Source organism: Anomalospiza imberbis, chromosome Z (genome assembly GCF_031753505.1).
Source record: "Anomalospiza imberbis isolate Cuckoo-Finch-1a 21T00152 chromosome Z, ASM3175350v1, whole genome shotgun sequence".
NCBI classification, from domain to species: Eukaryota; Metazoa; Chordata; class Aves; order Passeriformes; family Viduidae; genus Anomalospiza; species Anomalospiza imberbis.
Genome location: NC_089721.1, coordinates 9,200,650 through 9,214,983, shown reverse-complemented (window position 1 = coordinate 9,214,983; position 14,334 = coordinate 9,200,650). Strand labels below are relative to the sequence as shown.

The 14,334-nt window shown below is 47.6% G+C and overlaps 1 protein-coding gene across 1 annotated transcript; it reads left to right on the top strand.

Moving 5' to 3' along the window:
* Positions 1–482: 482 nt before the first annotated feature.
* On the top strand, positions 483–14,019 carry LOC137464857 (myosin-IIIb-like). Its single transcript, XM_068176412.1, has 15 exons — positions 483–688; positions 758–823; positions 898–1,028; positions 3,726–3,828; positions 7,015–7,117; positions 7,603–7,759; positions 8,028–8,130; positions 8,400–8,528; positions 9,739–9,847; positions 10,942–11,058; positions 11,493–11,593; positions 12,045–12,131; positions 12,306–12,371; positions 12,700–12,813; positions 13,747–14,019. The coding sequence occupies exons 1-15, from the start codon at positions 563–565 to the stop codon at positions 14,017–14,019; spliced, it is 1,785 nt and encodes a 594-aa protein (XP_068032513.1). The 5' UTR covers positions 483–562.
* Positions 14,020–14,334: the final 315 nt, after the last annotated feature.

The window sequence follows — 14,334 nt, the reverse complement described above, 5'->3', positions numbered from 1 at the left end:
ATGTTTCCAGTAAAAAAAAAAAAATCATATGAGCACACTGCAAAACATTTACTAAACTTTAACCAAATGCTTTTCTCTGACTGTGACATGGATTCAGGAAATACTTGGTGGAATCAGGGACTAATTTAGCCAAAGGGATCTTTATGGGTCATGCAGTTGAGCTTTGTGCCCAAAGCGAGGCTACCACCAAAGTCAGGCTGGGCTGCTCAGGGGTTCATCCTGCCCAGGACCTTTCCACGGGTGGAGATCGGGACACGACACGGCACCAACACCGGTCCCAGGGGCAGTGGTGGTAGAGGTAGTGGTGGTGGTGGTGGCGGTCCCGGTTCTGGTCCCGGTTCTGGTCCCCGTTCTGGATCCAGCCCCGGCCCCACGCCGCCCCAGGCCGCCCACGCCGCCCCAGGCCGCCCACGCCGCCCGTTACCTGCCGGTCCCGCCGCCGCCCCGCGTTCAAACGGCGGCCCCGCCCCGGCGGGCGGTCCCGGGGCGGGGCGGGACGGAGCGCGGCGGGGCCGGGCCGAGCCGGGCAGGACAGGGCAGGGCAGGATAGGGTAGGGTGGCGATGGTGCCGCCGGGGCAGCGTGGCCCCCTGCCCGGAGCGGCCGGGGACCTGGCGGCGCTGGCCGAGCTGGACGAGGCGGCGCTGCTGGCCGGGCTGCGGGAGCGCTTCCTGCAGCAGCACATCTACGTGAGTGCCGGGGGCCGGGGCGCGGCGCGGCGGAGGGCGCTCGGCTGACCGGCTGTCCCGTCCCCACAGACCGACATCGGAGACATCCTCGTCGCCATGAACCCCTTCCAGCCGCTGCCGCTCTACGGGAGAGAGGTGAGCGCCGCACCCCTCGCCGCGCCCCGCCGCCCCCCGGCCGCTCACCCCTCTCCGCTGCCGCTTCCCCGCAGGTCTCCGAGCGGTACCGGCGCCTCCAGAACGACGTGCTGCCGCCCCACATCTTCGCCGTGGCCAGCCGCGCCTACCACGCCATGCTGGGCCGCGGGGGCGGCGGACCCCGCAACCAGTGCATCCTCATCAGGTGAGCGGCTGCCGGGGGTCCCGGGCCGGCGGGGGGCCGGGGGCGGCCCCCGAGCTCTCGCTGGCATTCCCTGCCTAAGGTTCGGGTGAAGCTTCTCTCCGGTTGTGTTGGTGAGTCAAAATCCATCTGTGCTGGCAACACATCCCTCATCCCGACCGCTTTCGAGACAGATTAGCGGGCACATCGTGAGAACGTGTAGGCAGAAAAAACTGGCTTTCCTGGAGCAGCTCGGCCAGCAATCTTTACAACACTAAAGATGCCAGGTTCACTTCTGATGGGGAACCAGCCACTGGAGTTCAGCTCTGGGAAAAGCCATTGGGTGCTCTGCCATGGTAAAAGCTGTAGTAAAGGTTGGAAGGATGATAATGGAAGGAACCATTTTTCACAAAGTGGAGCTTCCCAAGTGTAACCAAAGAGCAGGAAGTATTAAACTATGCTTTTCTGCTCTAAGACCTTTGGGAATCTGGTTGGGGAGGATCTTAAAGTCGTGGGCAGTTCTGTACTCTAGAAGTCAGGGGAAAATGGTTCTTTCAAACAAAGACTCTACCAGTATCACAAACATTTTACTCCATTTTGTCGCTCTTATTCTGCTGGAACTCTGCAGCGCAGCAGGTTATTTCTCTGCTAAATGATGCAGCACATCATTTAGCAGAGAAAGCATTGAGCAGTAAGGAGAAAGCCTTGAAACATTAACTGCCTCTTCTCTACAGCTGGGTGTTGTAGAGAACAGTTTAAATATCGTCTCAGTTAAAATGCTACTTGTCAGTTTGTTTGATTTAATGCTCCTTTGTGTTTGCCTGATAATTTTATCAGTACTTTTGGTCTACATAGTGTGGAAATCAACTGCTGAATCACTGCTGAGTGTTTTGGTGGGACTGGGAGCTGACTTTGAGGGGCACTTGAACCTCACTCATTTCTGTGCCTTCAGGCAATTGGTGCCTGTGCTGAAGTGAAGTGCTCTCAGGAAGCGGTGGCTGTGGGGTCAGCAGGTGCAAGAGGCACTACTGGTGGGGCTTTGGGGGATAGAGAACAGTCATTGTATTTGTCTTGGGAGGTAGAAGACAAGAAAGAGTAACCCGTGAGAATTTGTGGAGTGGTCAGTGGTCTGGTTGTTTTCTGCCAGCAGTTCAGTTCTGATATACTCCTGTCCTTTTACCTGGTCTGTGTGTTACTGTCACAGGAAGTTTGTGGTTTTCCTCTCTATGGGTGGTGAAACACTAATTAACAGGTTTTCCTATATGAGCACAGTTGGGGTGAACAGGGAAGATGAAGTCACTCCTGTTAGACCACAGTTCACCACAACAGCACAGGGACACACCAAGATCTGCTGTCCCTGGTGGTCTCTTTGGTGTCTCCAAATGAGTCTGGGAGGTCTGGATCACATTCTTCAGAGGTGATGTTGGATGAAGCAGCTGCTGCCAGATCATAAGTGTTCATTGCTACCAAATTGTCTTCAGCCACAAATTCTACTGTCTTTTCTTGCCTTCCCAGTCCCAAAGGACATTAGTCATAGCCTGCATGTGCTGCAGCACTTGGGTCACCTGAGGATGACAGCATTTCTTCAGAGCTGGGGGTAGTTACACACCTGCTGTGCATGCAGGGCCTTGTGAAGGTCTTGTGCTTGTTGGAGGGTCTAAGGTCAAGCTTGAACCATGGAAGTGCTGTTGGATATTTTTTTTTGGTGGAGGAGGAAAGTTACTGAAAAACAAAAATAAACCTGACATACTGAGCAGGTGCACTGGATGGCATGTTCTCAACTGGCAAAATGGTCCTATTTTGTTGGTATGTATTTGGATGGTGCTAGTCTGACCTGTGCTTGAGATCAGGGACCTGCTGTAGTACTTGAGACTTTTAGCCACCCATGACACATACTTGATATCAAGCGCAGAGCCACTGGCAGCTACAAAGCAGTAAAGCCACACCACACGCTCAAAGGTCGGCTCAAAGGAAAAGAGGACCTGCCCTCAAGTATACCTCCAGCATTTCCTGCAATTTTTTTTTCCCATGCATATGCTGAAATTCTCAGCTGGTGCCATGTTGTCAGTTAAGGACGTGTTGTCTCACTGACTGTACATGCCCTCTCCTCCTCAGGACAGGGGAAATTACACTTTCCAAGAGCTGGTTGTTTGACTTGGAGGTGGAGGCGCTGTGGATGTGTGACAGAACAGTGACATGGATGCGTGACAGCACAGTGACGTGCACTGCTAGCACTGTAGGAGTGTGGGCAGCTCTTCACCTGCATTCCCAGATGTCTGGCACATGGATGTGTGAAACACCTGAGATCTGAGACTGCCACAGCATCTCATTATCAGTATCCAGCTGTGGATGTGACGTAGATAGGGTAAATCTCTCTGGAGAAAGAGGAAGTAGGCTCCAGCATATGCAAGGGAGTTGATGTACCAGATGGCTTTTTAAGCAGAGCAAATGGTCTGTCTGATACATCCCATCCAGAAGTGACAGCCTGGGATATGTCTGTATTCCCTTGCAGAGGGGAAAAGTTCCCTGATGAAGGACCAGAACCACATGGTTCATGTGTAAAGCTGTGGCATGTGAGTTTTTACTCACACAGGTGATTTTTGCTGAAAAAATTGTGAAACTCTTGCAAAGCACTCTCAGGTGATGAAGCCCTTGAGCCATAAAGGGCAGGACAACTCTACTTATGTGGTTGATGGAATTTCTTTTACTTTTTCTTGGCAGCGGAGAGAGTGGTGCTGGGAAAACAGAGAGTACAAAGTTGTTGTTGCAGCACATAATGAACCTATGCAAAGGCAACTCACAGCTGGAGCAGCAGATACTTCAGGTAGGTCATGCAGGATGGTGCTTGAAGGTGCAGAAGCAACACTTCTGCAAGACAACTTCCATTAGGCTTAGGAAGCCAGCTGGTGGATCACCACTGGAAATCAGGGACCCACACATAAGATACATAAGAAAATAGTGGATAAGAATGGTGAGATATCTGTTTGTGAGTAATTCTGTTTGCTGGAGAAGATTCTTAAATTAGAAAAAACTATTGCAATCATTTATCATGTTCTCTTTTACAAGAGATTTGTGACATTTTTTAAAATAATTTCCTGTTTGAGGTAGAACAAGAACTTTCATTAGAAAAATGAGACCTTGTTTTGATGGTACAGAGAGATGAAGAATCCACACACCCTTTAGTAACCCATCCTTGGCTACTTATACTGTCAGGCACGTACCTGCTAGCTTGCTAGCTGCCATCCCTGCTCTTTTCATATATCTTTGCTAGCTCATTTTGAAACATACTTTACTCTTTGGTCTGAAATATTTCTACTTGAATTTCCCCCCAGGGAGTTCTGAGTTTTTTTTTAAACAAATCATACGTTAAATGTTCCATGTGATAGATTAACAAGAGTGAGTTCTTGGACTACTTAATTTTAAAGTCTTTCTTCTCAGATTTCCTGTAGAAACATAGAGGTCTTTCTTTGGTAGGTTAACTTCAACCAAACCACTCTGTCATTCCCCCTCCTTAGGTGGACAGGGGTAGAAAAACATAACAAAAACTCATAGGTTGAGATAAGGACTGTGAGATCACTCAGCAACTACTATCACAGACAAAAGAGGCTCATCTTAGGGAAAGTTAATTTAATTTCTTGCCACTTAATGTCAGAGTAGGATGATGAGAAATGAGAACAAATCTTGAAGCACCTTCCCCAACTCCTCCCTTCTCTCTAGGCTCAACTTGATTCCCAGTTTCTCTACCTTCTTCCCTCCAGCAGCACAGGCTGGAGGGAGGATGGATGTTGAGGTCAGTTCATCACAGTTTATCTGTGCTACTGTCTTCTTCCTCATGTTTTTCCTCCCCTTCAGCATGGGGTCCCTCCCACAGGAGACAGTCCTTCAGGAACAGACTGTTCCAGCGTGGGTGCCTTGACATGATGCATTCCTTAAGAAGCAGGCTGCTCCAGTGTCAATACCCTCCCTGGGGTACTTCAGGAACAGGGTGCTCCAGTCTGGTCCCCTCTACGGGGTACAGTCCTTCAGGAACAGGGTGCTTCAGTGTGGGCCCCCCACAGGGTCACGAGTCCTATCAGCAAACCTGCTCCAGCACGGGCACCTCTCCACCGGCCACAGGTCCTGGCAGGAGGGCTTCCCATGGGGTCACAGCCTCCTTCAGGCACATCCACCTGCTCTGGTGTGGGCTCCTCCAGGGGCTGCAGGTGGATCTCTGCTCCCCCCTGAACCTCCAGGGGCTGCAGATGGATCTCTGCTCCCCCTGCACCTCCAGGGGCTGCAGGTGGATCTCTGCTCCCCCTGAACCTCCAGGGGCTGCAGGTGGATCTCTGCTCCCCCTGCACCTCCAGGGGCTGCAGATGGATCTCTGCTCCACCCTGAACCTCCAGGGGCTGCAGGGGCACAGCTGCCTCACCATGGGCTGCACCTCAGGCTGCAGGGGAATCTCTGCTCTGGCAGCTGGAGCAGCTCCTGCCCCTCCTCCTCCACTGAGCCTGTGTCTGCAGAGCTGTTCCTCTCACACACACTCGCTCCTCTCTCCCTTCTGTGGGTGTGCAGCAGTTTTTATCCCAGAGGCGCTGCTATTGTCAGTGGTGGGCTCAGCCTTGGCCAGTGGCAGGTCTGTATGGCTCTCTTGGCTGGAAATGCTCTGTTGGACATGGGAAAAGTGTCTGGCATCTCCTCACAGAAAGCAGCTTTAGCTCCTCCTGTAACCAGTATACTGACCCGTAAACCCAATGCCCCATGCTGTGCTTTGGGCTCTGGAATGGTTTATTATTTCAGTGTGGTGTCATCCATAGTGGATCCAAGGTGAATGCCTGTGCTGGGCTGTGGGAACATGGCATTGGTACACCTGCTGTCTCTGCTTAGAGCTGGCTTGGGCCACAGTGCCAGGCTGCTTCTGACCTGAGCAGGTTCCTCAGGCAGGAGAGCTGTGTTTGCTCAGCAGAGTGCCTAGAGCTAGCTTGCAGTTCCTTCACTGGAAATAACTCACTTCAGCCCAGATAAGCTGCTATTGGAAAGCCTGGAGATGACAATGAAGAAATAATATGCATCTTATTTGGTTCCTGTAGGTATATCCAAGGACTAAGTTAGTCCATATGGATATTCTCAGTTCAGTCAAAGAGAAAAGGAGAGAGATTTCTACCAGGCTAAGTGTGGCAAAAAGTCCGAGAGGAATGTAAACTATTTATTATCTCTTTCTGTTCATATTGTTTATAGATATGTTCTACCACCATGTGCTATTCATAGTGCACCAATGGTGTGAAATGTTTTTACTTTAAGACCAATAAAATTAGTCTTCACTATGTTCTCTATAAAAGAGTAATGTACTTTCAAATTAACATTCATTCTCATTCTTTGCTTTCTGACAATGGAGTAATTTTATTCCTGTCCCTGCCTCAACAGTGACAAGTCCTTTGAGGGATTACCATCGTACCTTAAAGCTGTGTTCATCAGGCTGCCCAGCATCTACTCTGAGGCATTTTTTTTGCAGTTGACAGGCATTCTTTGCTCAAATACAGTAAAACTCTCATTTTGCCACCTTTGCATCCAGCTTAGCCAGTTGGTCTGATTGTTCTGTAATTTCTTTATAATATACTGTCCTTATGTCTACAAATTTCAGTAGCTAAGCTGTCATATTAACTGAGTGCCTTGGTGAATTTGTTTATTGCTGTTATATAGCATTCAAATTATCTAGTGATAGCAGATACTATGTGGAAATAGGTTGTACCAACCTTATCTTCTAACAAATGTCTCGGTGATCTTACTGAGATCCCATCAGTTCAATTGTACTGATCATCGTTTATCTCATGCTGCTTAGTCTTTGTGATATTTGCCTCTTTGAATTTCTCTGTTCAGGCAGAGATAAAATAGGTGCTCATCCATATTCACAGGGTGGTTCCTTTTCCAGCTGAACTCTGAGTAGCAAATGCTAAAAATAAATTTTTCAAAGTAAGTTAAATTGGATTGCTTAATCTGAAGAATTGTTGTTCTGCTTCTTCACTTGTTTTAGGTGAATCCGTTGCTTGAAGCTTTTGGCAATGCCCAGACAGTGATGAATGACAACAGCAGCCGCTTTGGAAAATACATACAGCTGCGTTTCCAGAAAAATACAGGTAAAGCCAAGGGCAGTCATTAGCTTGGGGAGTGGTTAGGAACTGGAGGGAGTGGCCTGAGTAGCCAAAACTTGTGGAGGGTAAAAATTTGGCATGTGCCTCCCTGTGGGAAGGGTGTGCAATTAAGTGAGAATATCACAGCAACCACTGTTGGATAGGACCTGGATAGAATCAGGCCTGGATTTGGACACAGTGGGAGTACAGCAAGGATATGGGGGTGAGAGTGCAGGGTAAGCGTTAGTAATACTCTGTGATGCCAGAAGCCTTTGTTTCTGCTAAAAGAGGTGATCAGAAATCTCTAAGACCACAGGAAGCATGGAGAAGCCCATTTCCAGTGTACTGGGCAGCCTAGAGGGCCTTGCACACAAGAAAGTTAATTTAGACAATTCTGTGTTCCTGTCACCAAAGACGGTATGTGGGACAGCCCAGGCAGCTTTATGTCCCCCAGAGTGAAGTTCCCCACCCTGTCACCTTTTTGTGTGCAGTGCAAGGTGCAAAACTGAGTGAGTACCTGTTAGAGAAGTCACGGGTGGTACACCAAGATACTGGGGAGAGGAATTTCCACATCTTCTACTACATGTTTGCTGGACTGTCTTCAGAGCAGAAGGAGATGTATGGGTTATTGGATCCTTCACTCTACAGGTGCGTCAAAGGCAGTCTTTATGATGGGTGGTGAAGGGGAAAAGAGCATAATGGATTTTTTTCCTCTGCCCTGGGGTTTTATCTGTGGATGAGTGGAGCTACATGAAGAGAAACAGACCATCATGGAAGCTGGGAGGTCAGGGGTCTCTGCTGCACTACCTTGGAAAAGTTTCTTTCCCCTTCTGGTGACTTGCTTTGTTCCCATCGAGGACAACTGAGTTACAGTGCCGATTGTGTGACAGTTTTTATAGGCTATGCACTTTCTTAGGTACATAAGAGGACGATTTGGTACACAGGAAGTCACTGAACGCTGGAAGCACAAATACCAAGAGGTTTGCAATGCCCTTGACATGGTGGGCTTCGAAGAACAGGTTAGTCCTGGGGCTGTTTCATTTCCCTCTGTGCTTCCTGCAGGAACAGGGTTTCTTTCTAGCTCCTCTCTTGAAGCTCAGACCTATTTCTTTCTCTAGATTTTCCATGTTACTTTCAGACCACCTGAGTCTGCCAGACTTTGTGGACAGCTTTTTCCCACAGGTTGCCTGTGCCTCTTCCCTTAACCTCTCCAACTTCTGGGTCGTCTGTCTTGTACATGCTACATGCTCGTAGGTGACTTTTCAGTCACCTTTCTTTTGTGTTTTAGGAGCAAGTGGACATGCAGGCTATCTTGGCTGGTGTGTTGTCTCTGGGCAATGTGACCTTTGAGCCTGAGGAGAGCAATGGGTCTGTGAAGGTCAGTGAAGCCTCCCAGGGATGGCTGAAGGCTGCAGCGGTGAGTCAGAAGAAATGTTGACGAACCCTTATGGGTACTATGTTCTTCCCCAGTGGCTGTGTGACTGCAGGAGCTGTTCCTGCCAAAGGATGTTTCTGCCTCAGAATGTGAAGGTTTCTAAAGAACAAGGATTTTTTTTTTTTTTTTGAAATGTACAGTTTGACCCCATGTCAGCATTTGTGTTCACTGCTATTCATACCCAGAGAGATGTGTTTCAGCTTCTGTTTCTTGTGTGTCTAGAACCAGTGTCTTGCATAGTCAGCGTATACCTTGCTGACTTCATAAAGCACAAGCTTTTTAAAACTACATGTTTTATGTTAATGAGTTTGATGATGCCTTGGAGAAATTCAGGTATGCAATATCAGCACATTTGTTCTGTGTTTTCATCAAATTTTGTCCAAGGATACCACCCTACATGCTGTCATTTTTTATTGGTTATCTTGAATTAAGCTTTCTATTATTTTGCATTAAGTTATCACAGATTAAGAAGTATATATTTCCCAGGACCATTCCGTTTTTCTTATATGGGATGGAGAAGTTATCCTGCTTTGTTGACAACACAGGACAGGAAAAAGTAACATACTTCTTCCCTTCCTATTTCTTTTCATTTCGACCTGTTTGAAATCCCAGCACCCTTGCTCTTTGGTTTCACTCCCATCTCTTTGCTTGTTTAACTCCTATACCATACCTGAAAGAACCACCTACGTCTGTTCAGCAGCCAGCTTCTTTTTATCTTATTTCTGAAAGCCTGCTCCTCCTTTCTTGCCCACAGGAGGGGAATTCCTGTTAAATCACTGAGGGGTTCCGTGTGTCTGAGGTTTGCTTTGTTTCCTGCTTCTCATGTGGGTTCCTGTGACTCTGAAGCTCAGATGCTTCAGCACCTGCACAGTAACCTCCGTGTGGTGCTGTTCAATAAGTCATTAAACTGCTCAGGAGGGACTGGCGTGGCTCCCAAAGAAGGTGAAAGGTGGCAGCACTGGAAGATCAAAACAAAAAGCGATTGAGAGCGGGTGTGTGAGGCTGGTCCCTGCCAGGATGGAGCGGATCAGAGCCCACATCTGACTCTGGTGCCAGCAGTAGCACTTGCCTTACAGTGGGGCTCAAAGGCCTGAGCCTGAGTCATGACCCCATTACACACAGACAGACACAATCCCCACAAGCAGAGCAAGGGTGTAAAACTGACTGTCCTCTTCTCTTTCCTGTTTCCCAGGGTCAGTTTGGAGTCCAGGAGGACGAGCTGTTAAAATGCCTGATTTGTACAACATCAGTGACCCGAGGCGAGCAGATCCAGCGTTTTCACACCCAGCAGCAGGCAGAAGGTAGGAAACACAATGAATTGCAGATGTGCTGGATAGAAAGACTGGGCTTTAATGGAAGGGTATCCCCACACATGTGTAGCTTGTTGGGAACAAAGATGTCCTTCTGTGCCCCTTCATTCCTCTCCTTTCTCAAAGAGAAAGTATGTCAGTGTTTATCTGTTTAGTCTCTTACTGACATGGAGGGCCATGAATGCTGCTTTTGTTTGGTCTCCAGGAGACTGCAGAGATTAAATGAGAAACCAAGGAATTAGCTTTGCTTTCTGCCTCAGTCCAGCCCAGAAAGAAACTCTGGGTATTTGTGCAAAAGAGGGGAAGGCTCCTGTTGCAGAGTGCTGGCAGTGTGCAGAGCTCTAGGTATTAGATGGAGAAACAACCATAAGCACAACGATGTCACAAGTGTCAGGAATGGAGTGAAAGGAGTAAAATAGCAAGCACAAGCTGTTAATTTCCCTTTCCATAAAACAAGAAAATAATCTAAAATAATCTGTACCAAAAAGTTCATTTAAATTATAGTACTTTAAAAGATAATTAAAAAGAGAGGTTATTGCTTCAAATAAATCAAAGAAGAAAATGAAATAGGATTAGATAGTTCTTTTTTACAAATTTCTCTAGACAATAAAATAAACATCTCTAATCATAAGTCATGTTAATTTGGTCTCCTTAGAATGTCAGCAAGCTTTCCATCAATTGTGTGCTTTTCTTGCCTACAGCATTTAAACACTTAGCAGCTATGGGCTAGGAGGAAGAGAACCATCCAGTTTTCCAAGAAAAATTTGGAGCTTCTACCTGGTTATAGCAGTGAGGGTATCCATACTTAGTGTATCTTCAGAAGGGAGAGCAAGTCTCTGGGTATTCTGAAAGGTGGCATGACTCAAAAATGCCCTGGTATGGCATGGCTGATCGTGTAGAAAGATAGTGAAGATTTTTAAATTAAAGAGCTGTTTTTACAGTTCCCACTTGCAAAGGATGGGGACAATCCAATGTTCATCTGGTCTTTAAAATGGCTTCATAGAGACATTGAGCCAGCTTGTGTGCTGTGTCCCCTGCTCTCCTGCAAAGCCCGTCGGTGAGCTGCTGTTGTTCCCTCTGTGCAGATGCTCGGGACTCCATTGCAAAGGTGGCCTACAGCCGAGTGTTTGGCTGGATTGTTTGCAAGATCAATGAGCTGCTGGCTGAGAACGTGGATCCTGAGGTGGAGCTGAGGGAGATAGGTGAGTTCTGCCTGCTTTGCTCCTGTTCTGTTCTCAAATGTGCATCCCTCAGCCACGATGAAGGACAAGGCACAGCATGAGGTTTCACAGAGCTTGCCTGCTGGGATGCATTATCAAAACAGTGATCCTGCTGGAGATAAGAGTCAGCAGCATGAAGTCGGTGGGGTTTTATTCAGCTCGGAGTAGTCAGTTGATCTGAAGCAACTGTGAGGCTGTAGTTCTGGGGCACTCTGGCTCAGCAGAGAAGCCGGAGTGGGTCTTCTCTTAACTAACTCTCCAAGCTGTGGAAGAGCTGCCACTGGTGTCTCTCTTGGATGCATTTTCCCTGTGCCACAAGAGCTGTGTGATAAGAGATTCAATTCGTGTTGGTGTACATAGTAATCTGCAGGGATGGCCTGCAGGCTACACAACGTGCTCTTCTTCCCTGTTTTTAGGCATCTTGGATATTTTTGGGTTTGAAAACTTTGCAGTGAATCGTTTCGAACAGCTTTGCATAAACCTGGCCAATGAGCAACTGCAGCATTTCTTCAACCATGTAAGTCTGCTGGGGGTGACCTCACCTTGTGCTGCAGAGAAAGCAGAACACTGCTCTACCTGGCACATGCAGGAGAGCTTGGGTAAAAGCATATCTATTGCCTGGAAGGACAGAAATAGTGAATAGTGAAGCACGATAGAGAGCAGCAACCTTCCCTGCTGGGGCAGGGGAGCCACTGGGACAGGAAAGGAAAAGCTAGACGGAGCAAGCAGTAATCAAAGTCATAATAGCAGGGACACTTACACTCTGGCAAGTGTTCTGCTTTATGCACCAGTACCAGTGAGTGCCAGGGTTACAGAGAACCATGGAGAACAGCAAATACATCTTGGACCTCTCATGCTGTGGCTGAGTGCCACAGCTATGTCCTCTTGTTCAGGGCAGAAAGGAAGATGTTTAGGGTTTGTCTAGTCAAGTCTGCTGGGTGCTTCAACCTCTTTTTTCTTTATTTCAGCACATTTTCCAGCTGGAGCAGACTGCCTATAAGGAGGAAGGGCTGCCTTGGGAGACCATCACATTCAACAATAATGAACTTATTCTGGTGAGTAAGAGGACTGACAGAATATAATCGCTCCATCCAGTCAAGAGAAAAGTCTTGCTCTTCCTACCATGTGGACGAGATGCACCTGGGAGGAACATCTGCAAAGGATAGTGAGGGTGAGAGGGGATGTCCTGCACTGCTTTACAAATGTGCCATGCATCTTCTTTCCTGCAGAATCTGCTCCTGGCCAAGCCACTTGGGCTGCTGTCTCTTCTGGATGAGCAGAGTGCATTCCCTCAGGTATGCATGAGAGAGGAGGCAGAGAAAATAGTCTGGGGGAGGCAGAGAAAATAGTCTGGGGGCTGATATATCAATGAATATCTGGGCTACAAAGAAAGCTCTTGGGTTGGAGTGCAGGATGAACAGAGATGTCCCCATGTGTGACTTCTGAGACATCCAGACATCCAGATCACAGGCAGTCTAGTGGCATTGGCATCCCTGATAAGGGTCAGAGAGAAGGTACAGCAGAAGACTATTGCACTCCCAAGGATACTTCCAACACTTTGTTTTGAATCTGTATGTCCTCATCAGGCCTTTGTTGCAGCTTATGAAATCTGCTCTCTTGCAGGCAACTGATAAGACATTTGTGGATAAACTAAACAGCAGCTTTAAGGGGAATTTACACTTCCAGCCAGCACGAGGCCGTGTTTTGGGCTTCAGCATCATTCACTATGCTGGGAAAGTATGTACTGTTTGCAGGAAGAGTGCTGAATGTTTATGTTGGAGGGGGTGGGAGTGTTGCCTGACAAATAAGGCTTTGATGTTAAGGAATGTGTGGTCTGAGGATGATACTAACAGAAGTGATATGTTCCAATGGATTGCCCTACTAGAATTCCCAGGGATTTATGAAAAAGGTACAAGAAGAGAAGACCCCCTCAGGAAAGTGGGGTACCTCTCAGAAGTGTAGGGCATTAGAAGAATCTGCTATTCTTCTAATCACCGTTCTATTAGGACTCTAGTCCTAAAATAGTACTTTATAAATTACTGTGTCCACTGTGCAGCACCAAAGGACAGGCTAAAGGCTTTTTCTTTACCTATTGGGTTCCAATAGCAGTGACTATTTTTTTGCAAACACCTGGGAACACTGTGTAAACAGCAGGGTAATTAATGTTTTGAAAGTGGAGGCAGTTATTTACATGTTCACTGGTATCTAAGCAGCTTGAGATTTAGCATTATTGCATGTAACTTTACTGCCACCAGTATGGAAAGCATTGGTCCACATTAAGTTGAACTGATTGGAGATAATTTTTGGAACAGGAGCAGCTATAATGATTCAGGTCATTGTAAATTGCAGTTTAATAATCTAATCTCAGCATTCTTGGCTAAATTATTATTTGTGGCATTTGTTATTATAAAAAAATAACATTTAACATGTAAAAGGTGGACGTCTCGGTGTTATGCTGCACTCCCGTGGTTCTGATGCCTCTGGCATGTGCATGGTTGCGTTCCTCAGGGCTGGCATTTGAATGGGGTGCATGTGTGTTTAAAGAATTCATGTGCAAGCCAGAGTACAGTCAGTTTAACACATGGTCATCCCCCAGCAGGCTATGGAAGGGGCTTTTACAGCCAGCCTGTGAGCACTGCTGTCCTTTGTGACCTGCTGCCCTTTCCCCAGGTACAATATGCTGCCAGGGGCTTTCTAGAGAAGAACAGAGACACCGTGCCAGCCAACGTCCGTGGGCTCTTCATCAACAGTGTCACCCCCTTGCTCAGTGTGCTGTTCACAGGCAAGTCCCTCTGCATAGCCGTCATGAGCCAGGGCCCACCTTGGCGAGAGTTAAGTGTGGGCATGAGGCTCATGTGTTTCACAGCTGGCAGCGCCAGGGCGACTCTGGGAATGCTGCAGCCTGGAGTGGTGCTGCTGGCATCTACAGAGCTGTCAGAGTGACATGTTTATTCCCTGCCTTGGAAAGCAAGGTAGATTGTATCCCCTTCCAGAGAATTAGCTGCCGCTCAGATGCCTTCCCATCTTCTCCAAGGCCAGTGCAGGACTGTCTCCACTGGTCCTTTCTACACACTCTGTTCTTGTCTAGAAATGAAGCTGGTCAAGATCATAGATGCTAAAAATGGAGCTTCACAGCTTGTTAAAAAAAACTCTCAGGCCACGCATTATTTTTCTCCTACCACTACGCTCCCCTTTTCCAGTTATCAATAAGCCTTCAGATTCTCTAAGGCTTCTAATTAAATTAAAAATTTAGAGAAA